Source organism: Podarcis bocagei (genome assembly GCF_964188305.1).
Source record: "Podarcis bocagei genome assembly, chromosome: 2".
Lineage (NCBI taxonomy): Eukaryota > Metazoa > Chordata > Lepidosauria > Squamata > Lacertidae > Podarcis > Podarcis bocagei.
In genome coordinates, this window is record NC_138126.1 from 40569332 (window position 1) to 40586249 (window position 16918).

Below are 16918 nucleotides of genomic sequence, written 5' to 3' on the forward strand. Positions count from 1 at the left end.
ATATACACAATGGAGTTCTATTGCCTTTTTATTTGAGCCTCCAGATACAGCAAGTTAACCCTATATAATCCCCAACTGAACAGACAATAAAAATATGCATTCCCATATATTACACAATAATACATATAAAATCAGAGTTCTTAGAAACCATCTATTTAAGAACAATCTAATTCCTTCACAGGGCCAAACAGAAATCCCCTAGTGCTACATATGGAACTGGCTATGTAGGTAGGAGTAGGACCACTGTACCTCCAATTTCCAACCCACAGAGCTATACTGGTGAGATGCATTAATTATGGTTACAAAAACCACTGAGAAATCCAGGAATGTCAACAGGGTCACATTTTTATTGCTTTTCTCCCATAGAAGATAATTGGTCAGGGTGGCCATGACTATTTTGATCCTAAACGAGTGCCTGAAGCCAGACAGAAACTGGTCCAGAACACTTGACCTCATCCAAAAATGCCTGAATCATTGTAATAATGCTTTAGGCTTTTCCATAAACTAACAACTTAGCTTGCCATTTAGTATCTCAGGTTCTTCTCCCTCATAATGTAGTGAGGGGTTGTTATGTGCATATCCGGTGATCCCGTGTGTACAGAATGCTAACTTTATTTTTACTGTATGAATGCATTCTGTTAATTCTTTACAGAAAAATGTGTGGCCACAACCCCCCCCCCAGCTATCCTAATTTACCCCGCTTCCAGTTGTGACTATCCCTTCCAAAACTGACCATTGTTCAATTGTGGTAGAAGAGTCCCACACAAATCTGGTACAAATCTGTTGAATTGTTACATACAAAACCACTACCTTAGTCATTTCTCTTTTTAAACAAAAAAAGCATAAAAATCCATACTGGTTTTCCTCTTCAGAATAAGCTACCATTCAACAAGAAATCAATTATTTACTTTTATATTTGATTCACACAGAATCATGGGCATAGCCAGGATTTTTGTTAGTGGGGCAGGCTTTTGTTGGGGGGATAGAACCTCAGCTTGGTATTGATTCTTATTGATTTAGGGGGACTGTTGCCCCCCTGCCCCCCTTGGCTATATCCATGCACAGAATTACATAATAGCCTTCATTATTAGGCATAAACTTGGTTTTCTTTATCATCAAGCAAATCATCCCCAAAGCCCCTCCCTACACAAATAATTGTCACTCAAAAGTCATTGCAAGTACAATCCCACTCACCAATGAGGTTTATATTTCTGATACACTAATACTGCATAAGGATACACCTGCATGAGAAACATATGTGGAGCTAGTAATATATTGATTCTCTTAAAATAGTCACTTAAACCAGAAAAAAAGAAAAGCCCATTTCCTTGACTTGTATAACAATTTCTCATTTTGGATGCTGTCAGGGGTAGAAATAGAAATAGCAGAACACTAAGGACTCAGCTACACAGCTGCAAATAAAACGTTTTAAATGTGTTGTAAAGTGCAGTATACAAATGTGACACTAGATGGTGAAAGTGAGCTATGCAAAATTCAATGTGTTTTTCAAAACGTTTTTTAAAAAAGCATTTTCACGGCCTTTTTTATTTGTGTGTAGATTCCACCTAAGAGAGCATGTGGTTTATTTTGAAAATATGCAAAATATGTTAAAGTGGCTATGTTGGAGGGTATATATCTTCTGTATTGTGGATCTCAAAGCTATACCATGGAGCTTGGCAGATGTTGTCAGACCATTAGAAAAGTTTGTTATGATGTACATAACAGAAGAAATAATATTTTGAATTTCACCTTTTGATTTATCTCTAGTTAAAGTCACATATTTGTAGAGAAATGTGTCTGGGGTCAAGAAGACAGACATTTCACTAAAATGCATATTTTCTTCTTAATGAACAAAAGAAAAGCATTTCATTTACTCTCCTGCCTAAAAGTTTCCCAGTCAGAATGCTGTAAAAAATGAGCAAGACCTATGTCAGCAAAACACTTTAAGAATATTTGCAAAATATGTGTATTTACAGAGTTGTCTATTGATGCTAGGGTATATGTTGTATTCTGTATAGTGGACTAGACTGTGGGCTGTGGTTGCATTGCATCTCATGAAGATAGTGTCTAAATACAAGAGGTCATTGAGACAAGATGGTTACATTTTTCAGTTTCTAAATGTCATGACACATTCAGCTAGCTTGCAGAATTTGATTTAGGATGCTGAATCAGGCTACACAAGTGACACTTACTCCAGCACTCAACAGCTGAAGATAGAGACATGAAAGAATTAAGATTTAACCATTCACTCACTATCACCAGTGATTTAGAAGGGACACAGAAACCAACCACAAATCTGAACCAGTAAGACGGAATGGCTATTATTTGTGTAGTGGGTATTATCAGATAGATAGATAGATAGATAGATAGATAGATAGATAGATAGATAGATAGATAGATAGACAGACAGACAGACAGACAGACAGACAGACAGACAGACAGATAGATAGATAGATAGATAGATAGATGATAGATACATAGATATACTGCTGTACTAAGTATCAGGGCTTAGATGTGGATATAGACAGGGCTTTTAAAAAATCGTATTATTATTTCATTATTTCTTCTTCTTGATTTCTATGCAGAAACATAACCACAGTTGTGTGTCTTCTAGCCACATGTTTGCTGGTAACAATGAAACAAAATTAGGATAATACAGACTAAAATACATGTGCAGATGAGCAATGGTATCACTAGTTTTGAAATTTTAGCTTACATCTCACTAGTAGGGTTAACTGACCCCTCACCCAGGTGTGTGTGGGGGGAGCCATGGGGTCATGCTGGCTAGAGCTGCCCTCCAAATCCCAGTGCATTGTGCTGGTCACATCTTCCACAAACTGCTTATTTGACAGCTGTGTAAAGGGGCAGCACATGCACACAGATGTATGTACACAAGGCTTTTCTACCACAAAGAAGAAGAAGAAGAAGAAGAAGAAGAAGAAGAAGAAGAAGAAGAAGAAGAAGAAGAAGAAGAGGAGGAGGAGGAGGAGGAGGAGGAGGAGGGGGGGGAAGGGTTTGGATTTGATATTCCACTTTATCACTACTCTAAGGAGTCTCAAAGCAGCTAACAATCTCCTTTCCCTTCCTCCCCCACAACAAACACTCTGTGAGGTGAGTGGGGCTGAGAGACTTCAAAGAAGTGTGACTGGCCCAAGGGCACCCAGCAGCTGCATGTGGAGGAGTGAGGAAGCGAACCTGGTTCACCAGATTACGAGTCCACCGCTCTTAACCAATATGCCACGCTGGCTCTCCTTACAAGAGAGGGAATCCTGTGCCAGCTAGAATTGCCCCTCATGTGGAGCAGCCCCACACAGCTGTACTACACATAGCTAGCCAATGTGAATGCTGGTAGGCATTTCAGTTCCAATTCTAGTTCTTAGCAGATTCTAATAGATGGTTGAAATCATAGCCAATGGCTTCAGTCTGGGACACAGCTTTTTGATGTGGGCAGAACCTGCCTCCTTACCTGATATTCCACTACAGTGTATAATGGAAACTAGTTCCTGTGAGAATGAGCAGGTATAATGTATCTCTGGCTATACCACTGCATCTCTGGAAGTGCATCTTGGTTGTATCTCTGGAATCTCAGCAAGTCAGGGCTTGGTCTCTTGCATTAATACAAACCCGCCTCGATAACTCAATGTCAGTTTCACAGCATCCCTGGGATCTCTGGTACATTTCACCTGCTTTTTCTCTTTGTGCATTGGGTTCCAGTCTTGCCTATCACTTTTGAACTCTATGTTGTTCAGCTAGATGTGCTATTCAGTTAAGTGTGTGTGTTGGGCATTGGAGAATCAGGATTTGTAGGAACTGGTGAAATATGTATATATGACCTTACAAAGAACCTCTCAAAACATGAGATGGTGTACAACCTGGGACAGTTATGTAAAGTTGAAATATGTCTGGGAGGTACCTAAATAAGGACGGAGCAATAGGAACATAAACACACCTGGCTGGTTTTGTTGAATCAGTGACAATTGTACTTCTTCATCAGTTTAAGAGATTTATATTCTGTGTGTCTGGTGCTAAAATTTGTAAGACAGCTAACAAACAATTCTGAATAATATTGTTAGCGTCTCAGCTGGGGTAGACATCCACAAGATTTTCCTCTGTAGAACAAAACAACAGACTCCCATGACTTATGATACAGTAGATATCAGCACCGGAGTTTTCACAAGCCCTTTGAGTTTCACTGTCTTTCTAAAGCCTGCCTCCCATCCACATTTGAGCATAGCTGTCAACCGTCCCTTGTTTGGCAGGAAACTCCCTTATCCCAGCGCCCTTTCCCACTGCTGTCCCTTATTGATGATGTCCCTTAAATTTCCCGGATTTCAAAGGAAGCAGCTCCTCTCCCTCCCTCCCTGCCAGCCAGGGAGGAGGGAGGTTCCAACTGTGTTGCTTGGCTGCGTTGCTCACCCAATAAGGAGTCCAAGAATGTCTGGGGGCTGGAGCTTGCGTGCCTTGTGCCAATCAAATCGGCCACATTGCCTGGGGACTCGCCTTTGCTCAGTGCTTCCCAGTGGAGAGGTGACAGTGGTTTTCCTTGCTGCATCTCCTTTGCCGGGTTGCTGCGCTGTGGGAACCACTACTTGAGGCTTCGTTTGGCTGCTGGCTGGGCTTTCTGCCTTTGGCTTGGTGGGGCTCAGAAGCTAAACATACCTGTGCTCGGAATCAGATGGATATGTCATCGATGGCCCACTCACCCTTGCTGGGGAAAAGGTCTTTCTGGAGCAGGGGCACATGGTGGGGGAAAAGGAAAGGAGCTGGTTGAGTGCAATGGCGGGCGGCGATCTCGTGTGTGTGTGTGGGGGGGGCTTTTGGATTTGTTTTGGAGGCTCCTTCGATTGACTGTTATGGGGGAAAGGAAAGGAGCTGGTTGACTAAAATCCCTTATTTTGGCTGCTGGTCCCTTATTTTCGAGGCTGCTGGTCCCTTATTTTCAAATCTGTAAGTTGACAGCTATGCATTTGAGACTAGTTCACATGCATGTATACATATCACTTGATGTCCACAGAATCAGGTGATGATGACTTGCATCTGTAGATGAGCCATTACAGACCAGACACTGCAAGTGAAACTTCCATATTTCATGCACGGTGTTTTTCAATAGAGTCAGTCACACATTCTGCTGCAAGTCATCAAGTGCTGAGTCACCAAGTGATGTACATGCTTGCATGAACTAGCCCTAGGCAGGAAAGCAGGTTTCATGATGATTTGAAAGAGTAGAAAATGAGGCTTCCATGATCAGCTAAGCCTATTGAAAGGTTAGCAAGACAAGACCCGGGAGCGGAGTGGTAACGGCAGCTTCTTCCCTGTGCAATGCGATACCAAAAAAAGAAGCTTTTGTAAGCACAGTCATAGAAGTGTGAGAGGGCCACACTGCTGCCCAGCAATCAAACTACTGTCTCCATGCAACACACAGTATACCCCCCCCCCCTTGCCAGGTTTTTTGTGTCACTTCCATGTCTCTATGTTCTAGTCCACTGTTGGAGACAATATGCCTCTGGATATCCACTGCTGGGAATCACAACAAGATGTTGGAGTAGGTGAGCCTTTGACCCAATTCAACAAGTCTTCTATTATGTTCTTATGTTCAAAAGTTCCTGTAGGAATGGATTTTGGTGCTAGGAGTGGATATATTATTTAGTTATTATACATTCTTACTCATGTGATTGAGATCAGTAGAGTAAATGGGCGTAGCCAAGAGGGGGCAGAGGGCAGCTGCCCCCCTAGATCAAGTAAAGCAATAGGAATACTTAACTAACTGACCAGTCATGTCAGTTCTGCCCCACTAACAAAAGCCCTGCCCCTCTCTAAATCCTGGCTACACCCATGGCAGAGTACCATCCTTTGCAGTTTTAAACTTGGAAGCTAAGGCAATGTTGATTTAATCTTCTAGAAACAATAATCCAGGATGCTTTAAGACAGACTAGATTTTCTCTGGTATCATCTTTTCTCCTTCTTAAAAATAACAATCACACACACACACACACTTTTGTAAAGAAGTAAAAGTAGTATTTACAGGTACAGTAGCAAAATAAAGGCAGGTTTATAACTACAATCTAAGTTCCAAAAGTACAAAAACTAAGTTCAAAATGGTGTCTGAACTTCAGAGCTCAGACATGTCCATGTGGTCAGCTTGGAGGCATGATGATGGAGAGATGCCCAGGCAGGAAGGATGTAGCGTTGCAGCTTCCTGCCAAAGCAGACCAAGAAACTGATCTCATAGAGTTCCTTTAGAAAATGTTACTCAAAGTGGCAGATAAAAGACAAAACAGTGACCAGCAACACTGAAAACTGGATACTCTCTGCCACTGTATTTGGTCCCATGACCCCTTGGAGCAGTGACTAATACAAGGCCAGGATTATTGTATTTTTGTTTGCTTGTTTGTTTTATAATTACAAAATTTTGCTTAAATCATACATCAGCCAAATCATGTCATATAGCAAACACTGCCATATTGTAGCATGCTAAGAATGTTCATAGCTATCATTTTATCCATTTTCTTCAAATTCCAGTATAGACGACTATCAATTTTGTTGGAATATCTGGAGTGTTCAGATTCTTTCTTACAAGTAATTTTGTTCACGACCATGGAATCCCACACTTTCCTTAACCACTGGCCTTTGGGAAATTACAGCTTATCCAGGTTTTGGTTATGACTATCCAAGCTGCTATCAATAGTGCTTTCTTTACTTTACACCCAATGTTGCGCCCAATACTTTTCTCCTATACATCAATTGAAAGAGGAGTTGGAGGTACCTCCTCTGAGCTACCTTTTTATGGGAGGGGGGTGCAGCAGAGGCAAATCATTGTCTATGGCCTTTAGTCAATACAAAAGATGATTTCTTTGCAATCCACGTTAATTTCATTCAAGAGAACTTCCATACTTGGGTTTATTTCATATGTGCAATCAGCCATGTACTTTGTGGGTCTCAACACAACAATGCAAAGCTCCTTGTAGCAGGTGATTTGTAAATGCTGTTCTTTACACCACTAGGGCAGATTTTATCTATGAGAATTTGACACAAGCACAGCAAATGGAATGCTATTTTGGTATAGTTAAACTTGTGCAAACTGTATTAGAAGTTGCTTGAGGAAACAGCTCAGCACTGCAGTTATCAAAGGATGTTCTGTTCTGTGTTCCCCTGCTTTCTAAGTGAAGGGGGAGAGCAGGGCCTTATTATCTGCTCTGGGGGAAATGGCTGATCCCCTCTCTAGATGAATATGTGCTTTTCCAAAGATGCTCTCTGATCTGAGTTACTTTTACAATGCAGCTGTTGAAATGGTAACATTATTTTACATTTTTTGTTACCATTACTATTGGTTGTGAGCTGGTTTGGAACTCCTTTTGATATAAAGTTCAGGATATAACTCCCAAGGAGAGGTGGGGGGTGAGGCAGAGAGCACTCCATCTTCCTATTTACATTAAGACTTCTGGTAGAGCCATTAAAAGAGATTGGAATCCCTATTTTACTCATAAATTCACATCAAAAAGGTGGGGGCGAAGGAACCCATTGTTTAAACTGCCTTATTTGTAAATAGGACAGAAGTAATTAAAGAGCATTATGAGGCCATTAATCTGCCTCTTGGCTTTATATACCCAAAGATGGAGAATGGACAAAACAGCAAGGTTAAATTCAAAATAGAATAGCTCCATCTCACATCACATCACACACACACACACACACACACACACACACACACTGAACAAGCCCCTCAAAGGACACACACTACAAAGTAATATTAAAACTCATCAAATAATATTGACAGACTCCTCCATTTTATCTGTTTGTTTGAACAGAGCCCTTCTCTTCACAGACATCATTTATCCCTCTTTTAAGCATTTGTTACTGAAAAGAAAGCAGGCTAATAGAGCTATGTTATTGCAAACAACTCCTGTGTATCCATTAGGGTTTCTTTATAGAGCTTGCCCTACATCTGCTGGTTCTATCAAATTATCCCTATTCTTTGTGCCTGGCACTATGCTGGAAATGCCTGTAAAAGCTGCCATGATGCCTCTGGGCATCTTTCAGACACCTCAGAACCAGGTCAAGCCTTCTAGCTAAACATTGAGCATCTCTGGGTTGATCTTGTGGTGTCAGAATGCACTTGTTTGGTGGTGCACAAGGATATTGCCTCCCGCCTGCCTTTCTCCCTCCCTCCCTCCCTTCCTTCCTTCCTTCCTTCCTTCCTTCCTTCCTTGAGCAAATGATATCAAGGCCTGACAAAATCCAGTTAGAACAGCTGATATTTAGCCAGGAGATAGAGAATATAATTGGAATGTTTTAATGTAGGTAAGAGGTCTTCAGGGTTGATGCTCAAAGCATGTGAGCTGTTCTATAGGCTGCTGTTCAGGTGCAGAAAGGCAAACATGTTTGATGAGTCTTCTCAACAGATCCATGTTACACAGAGTGCTATTTTTGAGCACTCCTCAGCCCTAGCTGTAGTTGGTTCAACTGCAATGTCATTATCTCATTCCACATGGCTGTAGTTGTCTTTCAGCTAGCTCCGAGAAAACACTGTGCTTTGAAAGTGGGAGGGAGCGGAGGAGAGAAAATGAGGATACACAGCAGCATTGGACTAGAAATGACATATTCAAATTGACAGAAAAAATCAAATGTAATAGGCTTGGGTAGGTACTCCTTCACCTTGGTCCTTCTCCTCCCCTTTCTCTTGAATGCTGTGCAGAGGGCAGTTAAATTTGTTCCACATGCCACAGTGTCAGCAAAGGAATGTAGAATAGTTGCACAGATGGCACAGTCAAAGTTCGCTGAGGCTGTCCTGTTCTGACCTACTTCATTTGTTTATTTTTTCATTCAACTCTGAGCATCTTGTATCAGGTCTGGAATACCCAGAGCCAGGTGTCTTATGCCTATAAGCTGTTCTTCTCTTGGCTTTTGGCAGATAAAATAGACTCCAAATTTGTCTCTTTAGTGAAGCAGGGGGTCATGATTTGTTTAAAGGCAAAAGAGAGCCCCAGAAAAGAACTGTGGTTTCCAAGAATGAAGATCAACTCTTTCAGTTCTGTAAGATTCTGGGTTTAAATGGGATGCTCTTCCCAAGCTCTTCTGTAGGACTGGAGGGGTAGAGCATCTGTTTGACTGAATGGGCACCTGTTTCTGCAATTGCATGCATGAGGCAGGCCTCAGTCACACTGATGCAGTGGTAGAGTGTATGAGAACCAGTAGACTGAAGCTGAATCCTACTTAGACAGAAACACTGTGGGTGAGTCGCAGATTTGAGATTTGAGAACTGGGAAATTTGCTTGTTCTAGACTGAGTTGCACTCCGTCTGGAAGAGCAGGGGTGCTCTTTGAACCATCATTTGTCCATTGAGCTCCAGCTGGCCTTGGTCACAAAGAGCACCTATCACTAACTACGATTGCTGCGCCAACTACACATCTTTCTGAACAGTGACAATTGGGCCACTGCAACACATTGTCGAGTTTAGAGTCTTGCTTTTTTGCACTACATGGGGATTTCCTTGAAGCTAGGGTGCAGGGGCTACAGTGGGTGAGAAATGCCTCATCCAGAGCTGTGAGTGGTGCTCCTTATAGGGGAAATATCCTCAGGGATCTGCACTGGCAGCCCAGACACCACCAAACCAGCCCTAAACAACTCTGGACCAGGTTACCTGAAATCCGTTTTTCCTCTGCACTGCACTGGAAACAAGCTGCCCAGCTCTAGCCCAGCCAACCTATCTTTTCCTTCTCTCTGAAGTGAAAAATAAAATACCTGAGCTCCTCTCAAAGGATGCTGTTCTTAAGGTTGGGATTCATGAAACATCTGCACATTGTTGTAATTCCTGCGATTTTTATTTTTTTTACAATCCTTGCATTTACCTACCACGTATCCTAACTTGGTGAAACACTACTCCTGTCACTATTTACGTTCTAGTCTTGTATTTGAAGAGTTTTAATCAAATAGGATAGAAATATTTCGGTTATCAAAAAGGAATTGGTCAGAACTCACCCTACAAACTAGGGTTCAGAAGACCGCTAGGTCATGCAACAGTTAAATTAATGAAACTATTTAAAATATACAAGATACGTTCAGATAGTTGCCTCTTCACATTAATATACGCACCCCTTTGTACATGTAGCACGTCGCACACCTAGATTTCAAGCAAGGAACTGGTTACATCGAAGAACTGGGATCTCCACCCCAGAGAGCTTACGATTTGAAAGAGTTTGTGCTTTGGAATCAGTCGCCAGCGACTTGCGAGCGTTTTTCTACAAGCCACTGTACAGAGGAGCCTCCTCGTCCCAGAGCATTTGAAATCCTCCAGCGCAGGACGCATCCGCAAGAGGATGGAGAACGAACCGAGGGAGAGCTGCGAAAAGGCTCTCGGCACAGGTAACAGAAAGGACCCGAAGGAGAGAGACTCAAGGCAGGCAGGAGACGTCGACTGCCTCCGCCGAGCTGAGAGGCTCGCCATCCCTTCTTCCCCGCGGCCTCTCCGCATCGCCTCGCCGACGATTCCCTCCGCCCGCATCTCTGCGTAATGACGCGCAGGGAGAGCAGGCAGGCAGGCAAAGCTGGGGAGTAGGAGGAGAAGGAGGTGGGCAGAGCGCGAGCGGGAGGCGGAGAGGAGCCGACCGAGCATTTAAAGCGGCAGCCCAGTCACTCTTTCGCCCAGTAGCTAGCCGAGGAAGGCAGGCAGGCAGGCGAGCGCGGTCGGGAAACAGCGCGCCGACGGCAGCAGCCCGGAGCTGGACCTCCCCACCCTGCCAGACCCGCCCCGGCCCGCCCCTCGGGGGAATCCTCGCTTGTTCGCGGCAGGAGGCGCCGGGACCCCCGGCCGGCTGGCGGCAGCTGGAACAGCGGCATTCCCTCCTTCCTACTCGTGGTAGCCTGGGTGCCCACCATGCTCCAGCCGGGGAGGCTGTGGCAGCTGCTGACTTTGATGAAGTTGCCCTGGTGCCTGCTGGAGTTCCTGTTGTCGGCGGTGGCGCAAGGCCAGGAGATGTACGCCCCGCACTCCATCCGCCTGGAGGGCGACATCACGCTGGGCGGCCTCTTCCCCGTCCACGCCAAGGGCCCCACCGGCGTGCCGTGCGGGGACATCAAGAAGGAGAACGGCATCCACCGCCTGGAGGCCATGCTCTACGCCCTGGACCAGATCAACAGCGACCCCGAGCTCTTGCCCAACGTCACCCTGGGCGCCAGGATCTTGGACACCTGCTCCAGGGATACCTACGCGCTGGAGCAGTCGCTCACCTTCGTGCAAGCGCTCATCCAGAAGGACACCTCCGACGTGAGGTGCACCAACGGGGAGCCGCCGGTCTTCGTCAAGCCGGAGAAAGTGGTGGGCGTCATCGGGGCGTCGGGCAGCTCCGTCTCCATCATGGTGGCCAACATCTTGAGGCTCTTCCAGGTAGGGCGCTCCGCGGAGGCTCCAGCATCAGGTTGTTGGCGCCAGAAATGGCCAGAGAGCCCTGGCACGCGGGCTGGCAGGGAGTGGTGCTGAAGGAGAGCGCCAGCCGCGGGCATGGCAGAGAGCAGCCCCAGCAATGGAAACCAACCAACTTGGCACTGTGCTGTAGGATCACTAGACTCGAGGGCTTCCTTAGGACCAGGATGCCCAGCGTTAGATAATCCACCCCATCCCACTTCCCTCCTGCAGGCAGTTCACACGCTCCCATTCCCCGGGGGAGTTTGCTGCTCTGCTCTTTGCCTTCCCCAGCGCTCCCATCTCTCTTTTCCCAGCCGCCTCTTCCCTCCTTGGAAATCAGAGGCGCCCTCCCTTCCAGCACGTATCCTCGGGATTTTTCTCCTGACACTCTCTGGATTTATGATCCCATTTTCAAGAATCAATCAGTGAATCAAGACGACGGAGGGGGGAGACGCAAGGCGATGATTTCAATGGGTTTGCATTAGAGTGAAATATGGCTTGGCTAAAGGCAACCGGTTCCCCGCCAAGCTCTCGGTTCAGTGATAGAAAGAGGCGAGCTGTTGGGTGAGGAGGGGGCAGCTTCCACGGATCAGCGAGGAAGCAAGACGCCACTCTTCGGCTTTGGGGCTGGAGGAATAACCCTGCTGGTTAATAGGAGGCAAAACAGGGGCACCGCGTGGTGGTGGCACTGAAATCCGTATTCAGCTCGGTCGTCTTCTTCACTGATTTCTATTCTGGTTTAAATTCCCATCCTTTCCAAGAGTATGTGTATCTGTTTCTGTGACACACTCTCTCTTTCTCTCTCCTTTTGCTGGGTGTGCTAGGACAATTTCAATATGCGCATAATCTTTGCCTATCCGAGAGGATAGAATACAAAGTCGGAGCCGATGAATAGATAAGATCGATTTGGAAAGGGATCTTGTATGGAACCCAACTCCTTCAATCCAACCGTTCCCATCAGCCTGGACAACAGGTCAGTTTATCTGGCTGGCTAGTCCATTTCGGCATCTGAATCAGCGTGTGCATGAGTGCTCCTGTTGCAGGGAGATATCCCCCTTCTTTCCCCAACTGCGAATGCCCGGAGCCTTTCATTCCTCCCTCGAGTTGTGAGAGATGGCGGTGAAAACCGGATTAAAAGATTGGTGCTGGCGATGGTTTGCGGTGTGTGCGCGCGCCTGTGTTGCTGCAGTGCTTTGCCCCCATGTGCGCTGGTTTTTATTTTTCATGCATTTCTCTTGACTCGCTCCTATAAACTGAAGCTCCCCTTGCCCCTTCGGATATCAAACTGCGATTTCGACGGGTCCGTGTCCAGCAATTGCGCTGACAGCACGCGCGTCCCCTTTCTAGCCCAAGTTGCGCTTCCGAGTTAAAGCCCATCCCACTAAAAAACAAAACAAACCACCCAAACCACCCCCCGTTTCCAAGCTGCCTACAATCTCCCTGGGAAAGGCGGGAGACAGAGCACAATCCTGACTCTAGCAGTCAATGTCCTTCTCAAGAGAGAGAGAGAGAGAATAAATTAACCGACAGCAAAGGCATTTTTGCAATTCGGATAGGGGATACTTCTACCTTGGAAAGTGTGTGTGCGTTTGTGTGTGTGTGTTTGCAATAGCTGATTTGTAAATTGAAACTCCAGATGATTCCATCTCGGATATAAGAAGCACTTGTGTGTTATAGGGAGGGGAAGAAAAAGAGCTCCCCGGGACAGAGAGTCGGGGCACTTCTCCGCCGTCCGCCCTCGCAACACCCGGTAATACCGCGTCTAATTGGCAAATGGCAACTGTTCCGTGGAAGGCGGAGCGCAGAGAGGGAGCAGGCGGCTTTTGCTGCTGACAGCGAGGGGGAAGGACAGGCTGGGCTGGGTTGCCCGGAGCGGAGCGACGCCTCAACTTGTGGCTCGCAGCGTGAAGTTAGGCTCCGCCACTTGTCCTCGTTAGGCGCCTTTGGTCCAGCGCGGATTCCCCACCCCTCGTTCCCCCAGCGGGGCTGCCTTTCCTGGCTGCGTTTCCTGAGGCGGCGATCGCCCTGCTCCGACTGCTCTGCTTTCGCCTAGCCTGGGGGCGGTGTGAGGAGCGAGAAATCTGGTGGTGATCCGGTCTTGCCTCTGGGCTCCGTGGCTCTGCACCAGGTGCTGCTGCCACTGCCCAAGGATGTCCAATTCCTGGATCTTCCTTCTTTCTTCCGTTTTCCGCAAGCCAGGAGGTGGAGGATGGGAGGGCTCAGTCGGCTTTTCCGTCGCTTCTGGCATCTGAGCTTTGCAGGCATCTCTCCAGGAAGAGCTTGCTCGTTCAGAGCGGAGCTTTACAACTTGAGAACTGCCAACTTGGGAAGCTCAGCTGCTGCTTCCCAATTATCGTCACTCCTGGAGGGAGTGACAAAGCCACCAGCAGCCACACCAGGGTCCTTCTTGCCAAAGGGTGGGTCTTCTAGTTGTTCTATAATATGTGGGTGTTTTGAATATTATTATTTCATTTTTTGTAACAGGCAGGATCTTTTCATTTGAAACCTAATGAAACTTTTTTAAAGGCAGTTGGAACAGTGGTAGCAGTAGAAAAAAATAGGAGGGACACGGGCACAGAAAGGGCAAAATGTTTTTCTAGGTGTCTGAGTTGTGTCCCACATGTAAAGATCTGCGACAGAAACATATGTTAATCATAGGCATTCAATAATGGGGGTGAGGGTGGGGGCGGGGCGGGGTGAGGACAGCAAACTCCTTCAGATGTCTTCTAAAGGTTATATAGTTCCACATCTCCTTGATATCTGATTTGTTCCACATGCTGGGTGCCACTACTGAGAAGGCCCTCTGCCTTTCCCCCTTGTACCTTCATTTCTTACAGTGAGGGAACCATCAGAAGACCCTCAGTGCTGCATCTCAGTGTCCAGGCATACTTTTACGGAGACATTTCCTTCCCACAGCAGTTCCTCCCTTCAATCTTCTGTTTCATCTATGCAATCATGAAATGTCTGCTGTATTTCCAGTATGTTGATCTTATATAGCATGTCAGGAAGGCAAGAGTAAAACTTGTCACTGCACAATAAATTAAGACACACACACGTCTTCGACATCCCCTGATCTCATTATGTCATCACTCTGCTGCTGCCACCCTGCCAGAAACTGCTGTTCTGAATACGAATATTTTACAGGTGTGCATTACTACAATGAGGTTCATATCCCATCATTCCTCTTCATGTACTGCTCAAGAGTCACATTCTTCATCCCCGACACAGCTGCCTCTTTGAAAAGGTCTCTGGAAACTGACTGCAGACAAGAGAGGAAATGTAGCACTACTATTAGAGTACTGTGTTGCTCTGGATGTGCAACAGGTTAGGGTAGAAGAACAACGTGTCATGCTTACCACATTTCTTCCTGGGCCTTCAGCATATGTGCCCATGTGCTTCAAATCCACTTTGGTTTTAGCCAAATACACTATAGAGGGGTGGCTTCCTCATGTGCAAGTGTGGAAGCCCCCAGTTCAAGTCTCCTCCTCCGCCATGAACTTGTCTGAGTCTTTAGGCAAACTACTCTACCTCAGTTCCCCCATCTGCAATGCAGGGGTTATGATACTGGCCTGACTTACAGAGCTTTGCAATAAAAATGATGGTGATGACGGTAAGTATGGATGGAGAGAGCTAAAAGACAAAAGCGCCTTGAGTTTATTCACCACTGCAATAGGGCTAAACACAGCATTCTTTCAGAATCAAGCAAATGATATATTACTTTCCATGCTCCGCAAACGATCTGTCTCTCCTCGCAAATCTGTTAAGATCTTGCTCTTCAAAAAGATTCATATTTCTCAGATAGTGATTTTAAAAAGCGCAAAACCAAACAGCCTCCCCCATCATTTTGTATTCTACTATATACACAAAAGAATCCCACATTTATACATGGGACATTGCTATAATTAAGAGGGAGCTAATAGCATATTTCCCAGGGGAACTGATGCTGTAGGATTCATTGCTACTTGGGAAAGATGGCTATTTATTTACATGAAGGCTTTGACTACCCCCTGATGCATTTTGTAGTAGTATGCTGCTTGCAGGCTTGGGATCAATTCAAATTATTATTTTCCATTAGAAAAGTTCATTATGATGTACATAAACAGAATACAGAGCATTTTTTATTTCTGCTTTCAGTTAGGCAAAGTTGTATGTTGGAGGACAAATATCTATGGGGGACCACAGAGATACATTTCCCATTTTACTGAAGAAGAGCTTTTTTCATTTGCCTGCCTAAAAAATCTTTAGCCTTGTTGTTGTCAGATGTAGAGAAGCCAGGAGCCCTAAGTGACCAGGACACTTTAGAAATGTTCTGGAGTAATGCAAGAAACGTATATTTGCATGGTTGTCTGTTGCTGTTGTTGGTTCAGTTTGTTGGATGGTTCTCTGCCAATGCTCACCTTGTATCTCAGGAAGCGGTGGAAGAATTGTTAACATACAGCAGTTTGCTGAGGCAAGTTGGCAACATCCTCAGAATATAACTCTGACAAATGTATCACATGATTTGCTCTTGCCTGAATTTGCATAGAATGGGAATTTTGTAACTATTATGTCCTCCTTCAGAGAACTGTGGTTTGTTTAAACCAGCTGTGGTTAACTTTTTCTAGCTTGAGGGCTACACTGACAATCAGCCACCCCTCTGAGGGCCAAATGCTAGTGGTGAGCATGGCCAATGTGTATGTGTACACATACAATTCCCATACATTCTAGACTCGGGTAGGTAGCCATGTTGGTGTGACACAGTCAAAATAAATAAATTTTTTTCCAGTAGCACCTTAGAGTCCAACGAAGTTTGTGCTGCGTATAAGCTTTCAGGTGCATGCACACTTCTTCAGATACCCATACAATTCCCATACAGTTTACACACACATACTCACACTCACTATACAGTGGTACCTCAGGTTACAGACGTTTTAGGTTACAGACCCCACTAATGCAGAAATAGTACCTTGGGTTAAGAACTTTGCTTCAGGATGAGAACAGAAATAGCGTGGCGGCGGCGCAGCAGCAGTGGAAAGCCCCATTAGCTAAAGTGGTACCTCAGGTTAAGAACAGTTTCAGTTTAAGAACAGAGCTCCAGAATGAATTAAGTTCTTAACCTGAGGTACATACTTTCCCTCCACACAAACTTTCACATAACAGTAGATTGTGGTTTTCCATTACATCAGAACAGGATCATTATCAGATAGGCTTTGCGGAATGAAAACATCTGGAAATGTATAAATATCATTATAGGCATTATATAGGTTTGTGACTTACAGACTGCAAAGTTTAATATGGCCTAGTCTGCATGACATGGTAAGCCAAACTATGGCTCAGTGAGATTATGGATTATAGATGGATGTTGGGAGAGTTGCTTTGCTCCTCTCGGGTCCTTTTGAATACTATATGTTCTTTGCTGCAGCTCAGTTAGAGAGGAGATGGTTTGACCACAAGTCCTGTTTCAGATGACTCACTACACCAAAGTTTGGCTTAGTTTAGCCTGGCAGAAGAAAGGCTTGGGGAGCAGCAAAACAGCTGCAA

The 16918-nt window shown here is 45.2% G+C and overlaps 1 protein-coding gene across 2 annotated transcripts in view; it reads left to right on the top strand.

The window, feature by feature from the left end:
* Positions 1 to 10457: 10457 nt before the first annotated feature.
* The window catches only part of GRM7 (glutamate metabotropic receptor 7), a 461862-nt gene continuing 455401 nt past the window's right edge, over positions 10458 to 16918 (top strand). The window contains exon 1 of one of the 2 annotated variants that reach the window (XM_081184049.1): positions 10458 to 11380. In XM_081184049.1, coding sequence (XP_081040175.1) covers positions 10871 to 11380 — 510 coding nt within the window. In that variant the 5' untranslated portion in view covers positions 10458 to 10870. The remainder of the gene's footprint in view (positions 11381 to 16918) is intronic. The other variant, XM_081184050.1, reaches the window with a different exon arrangement.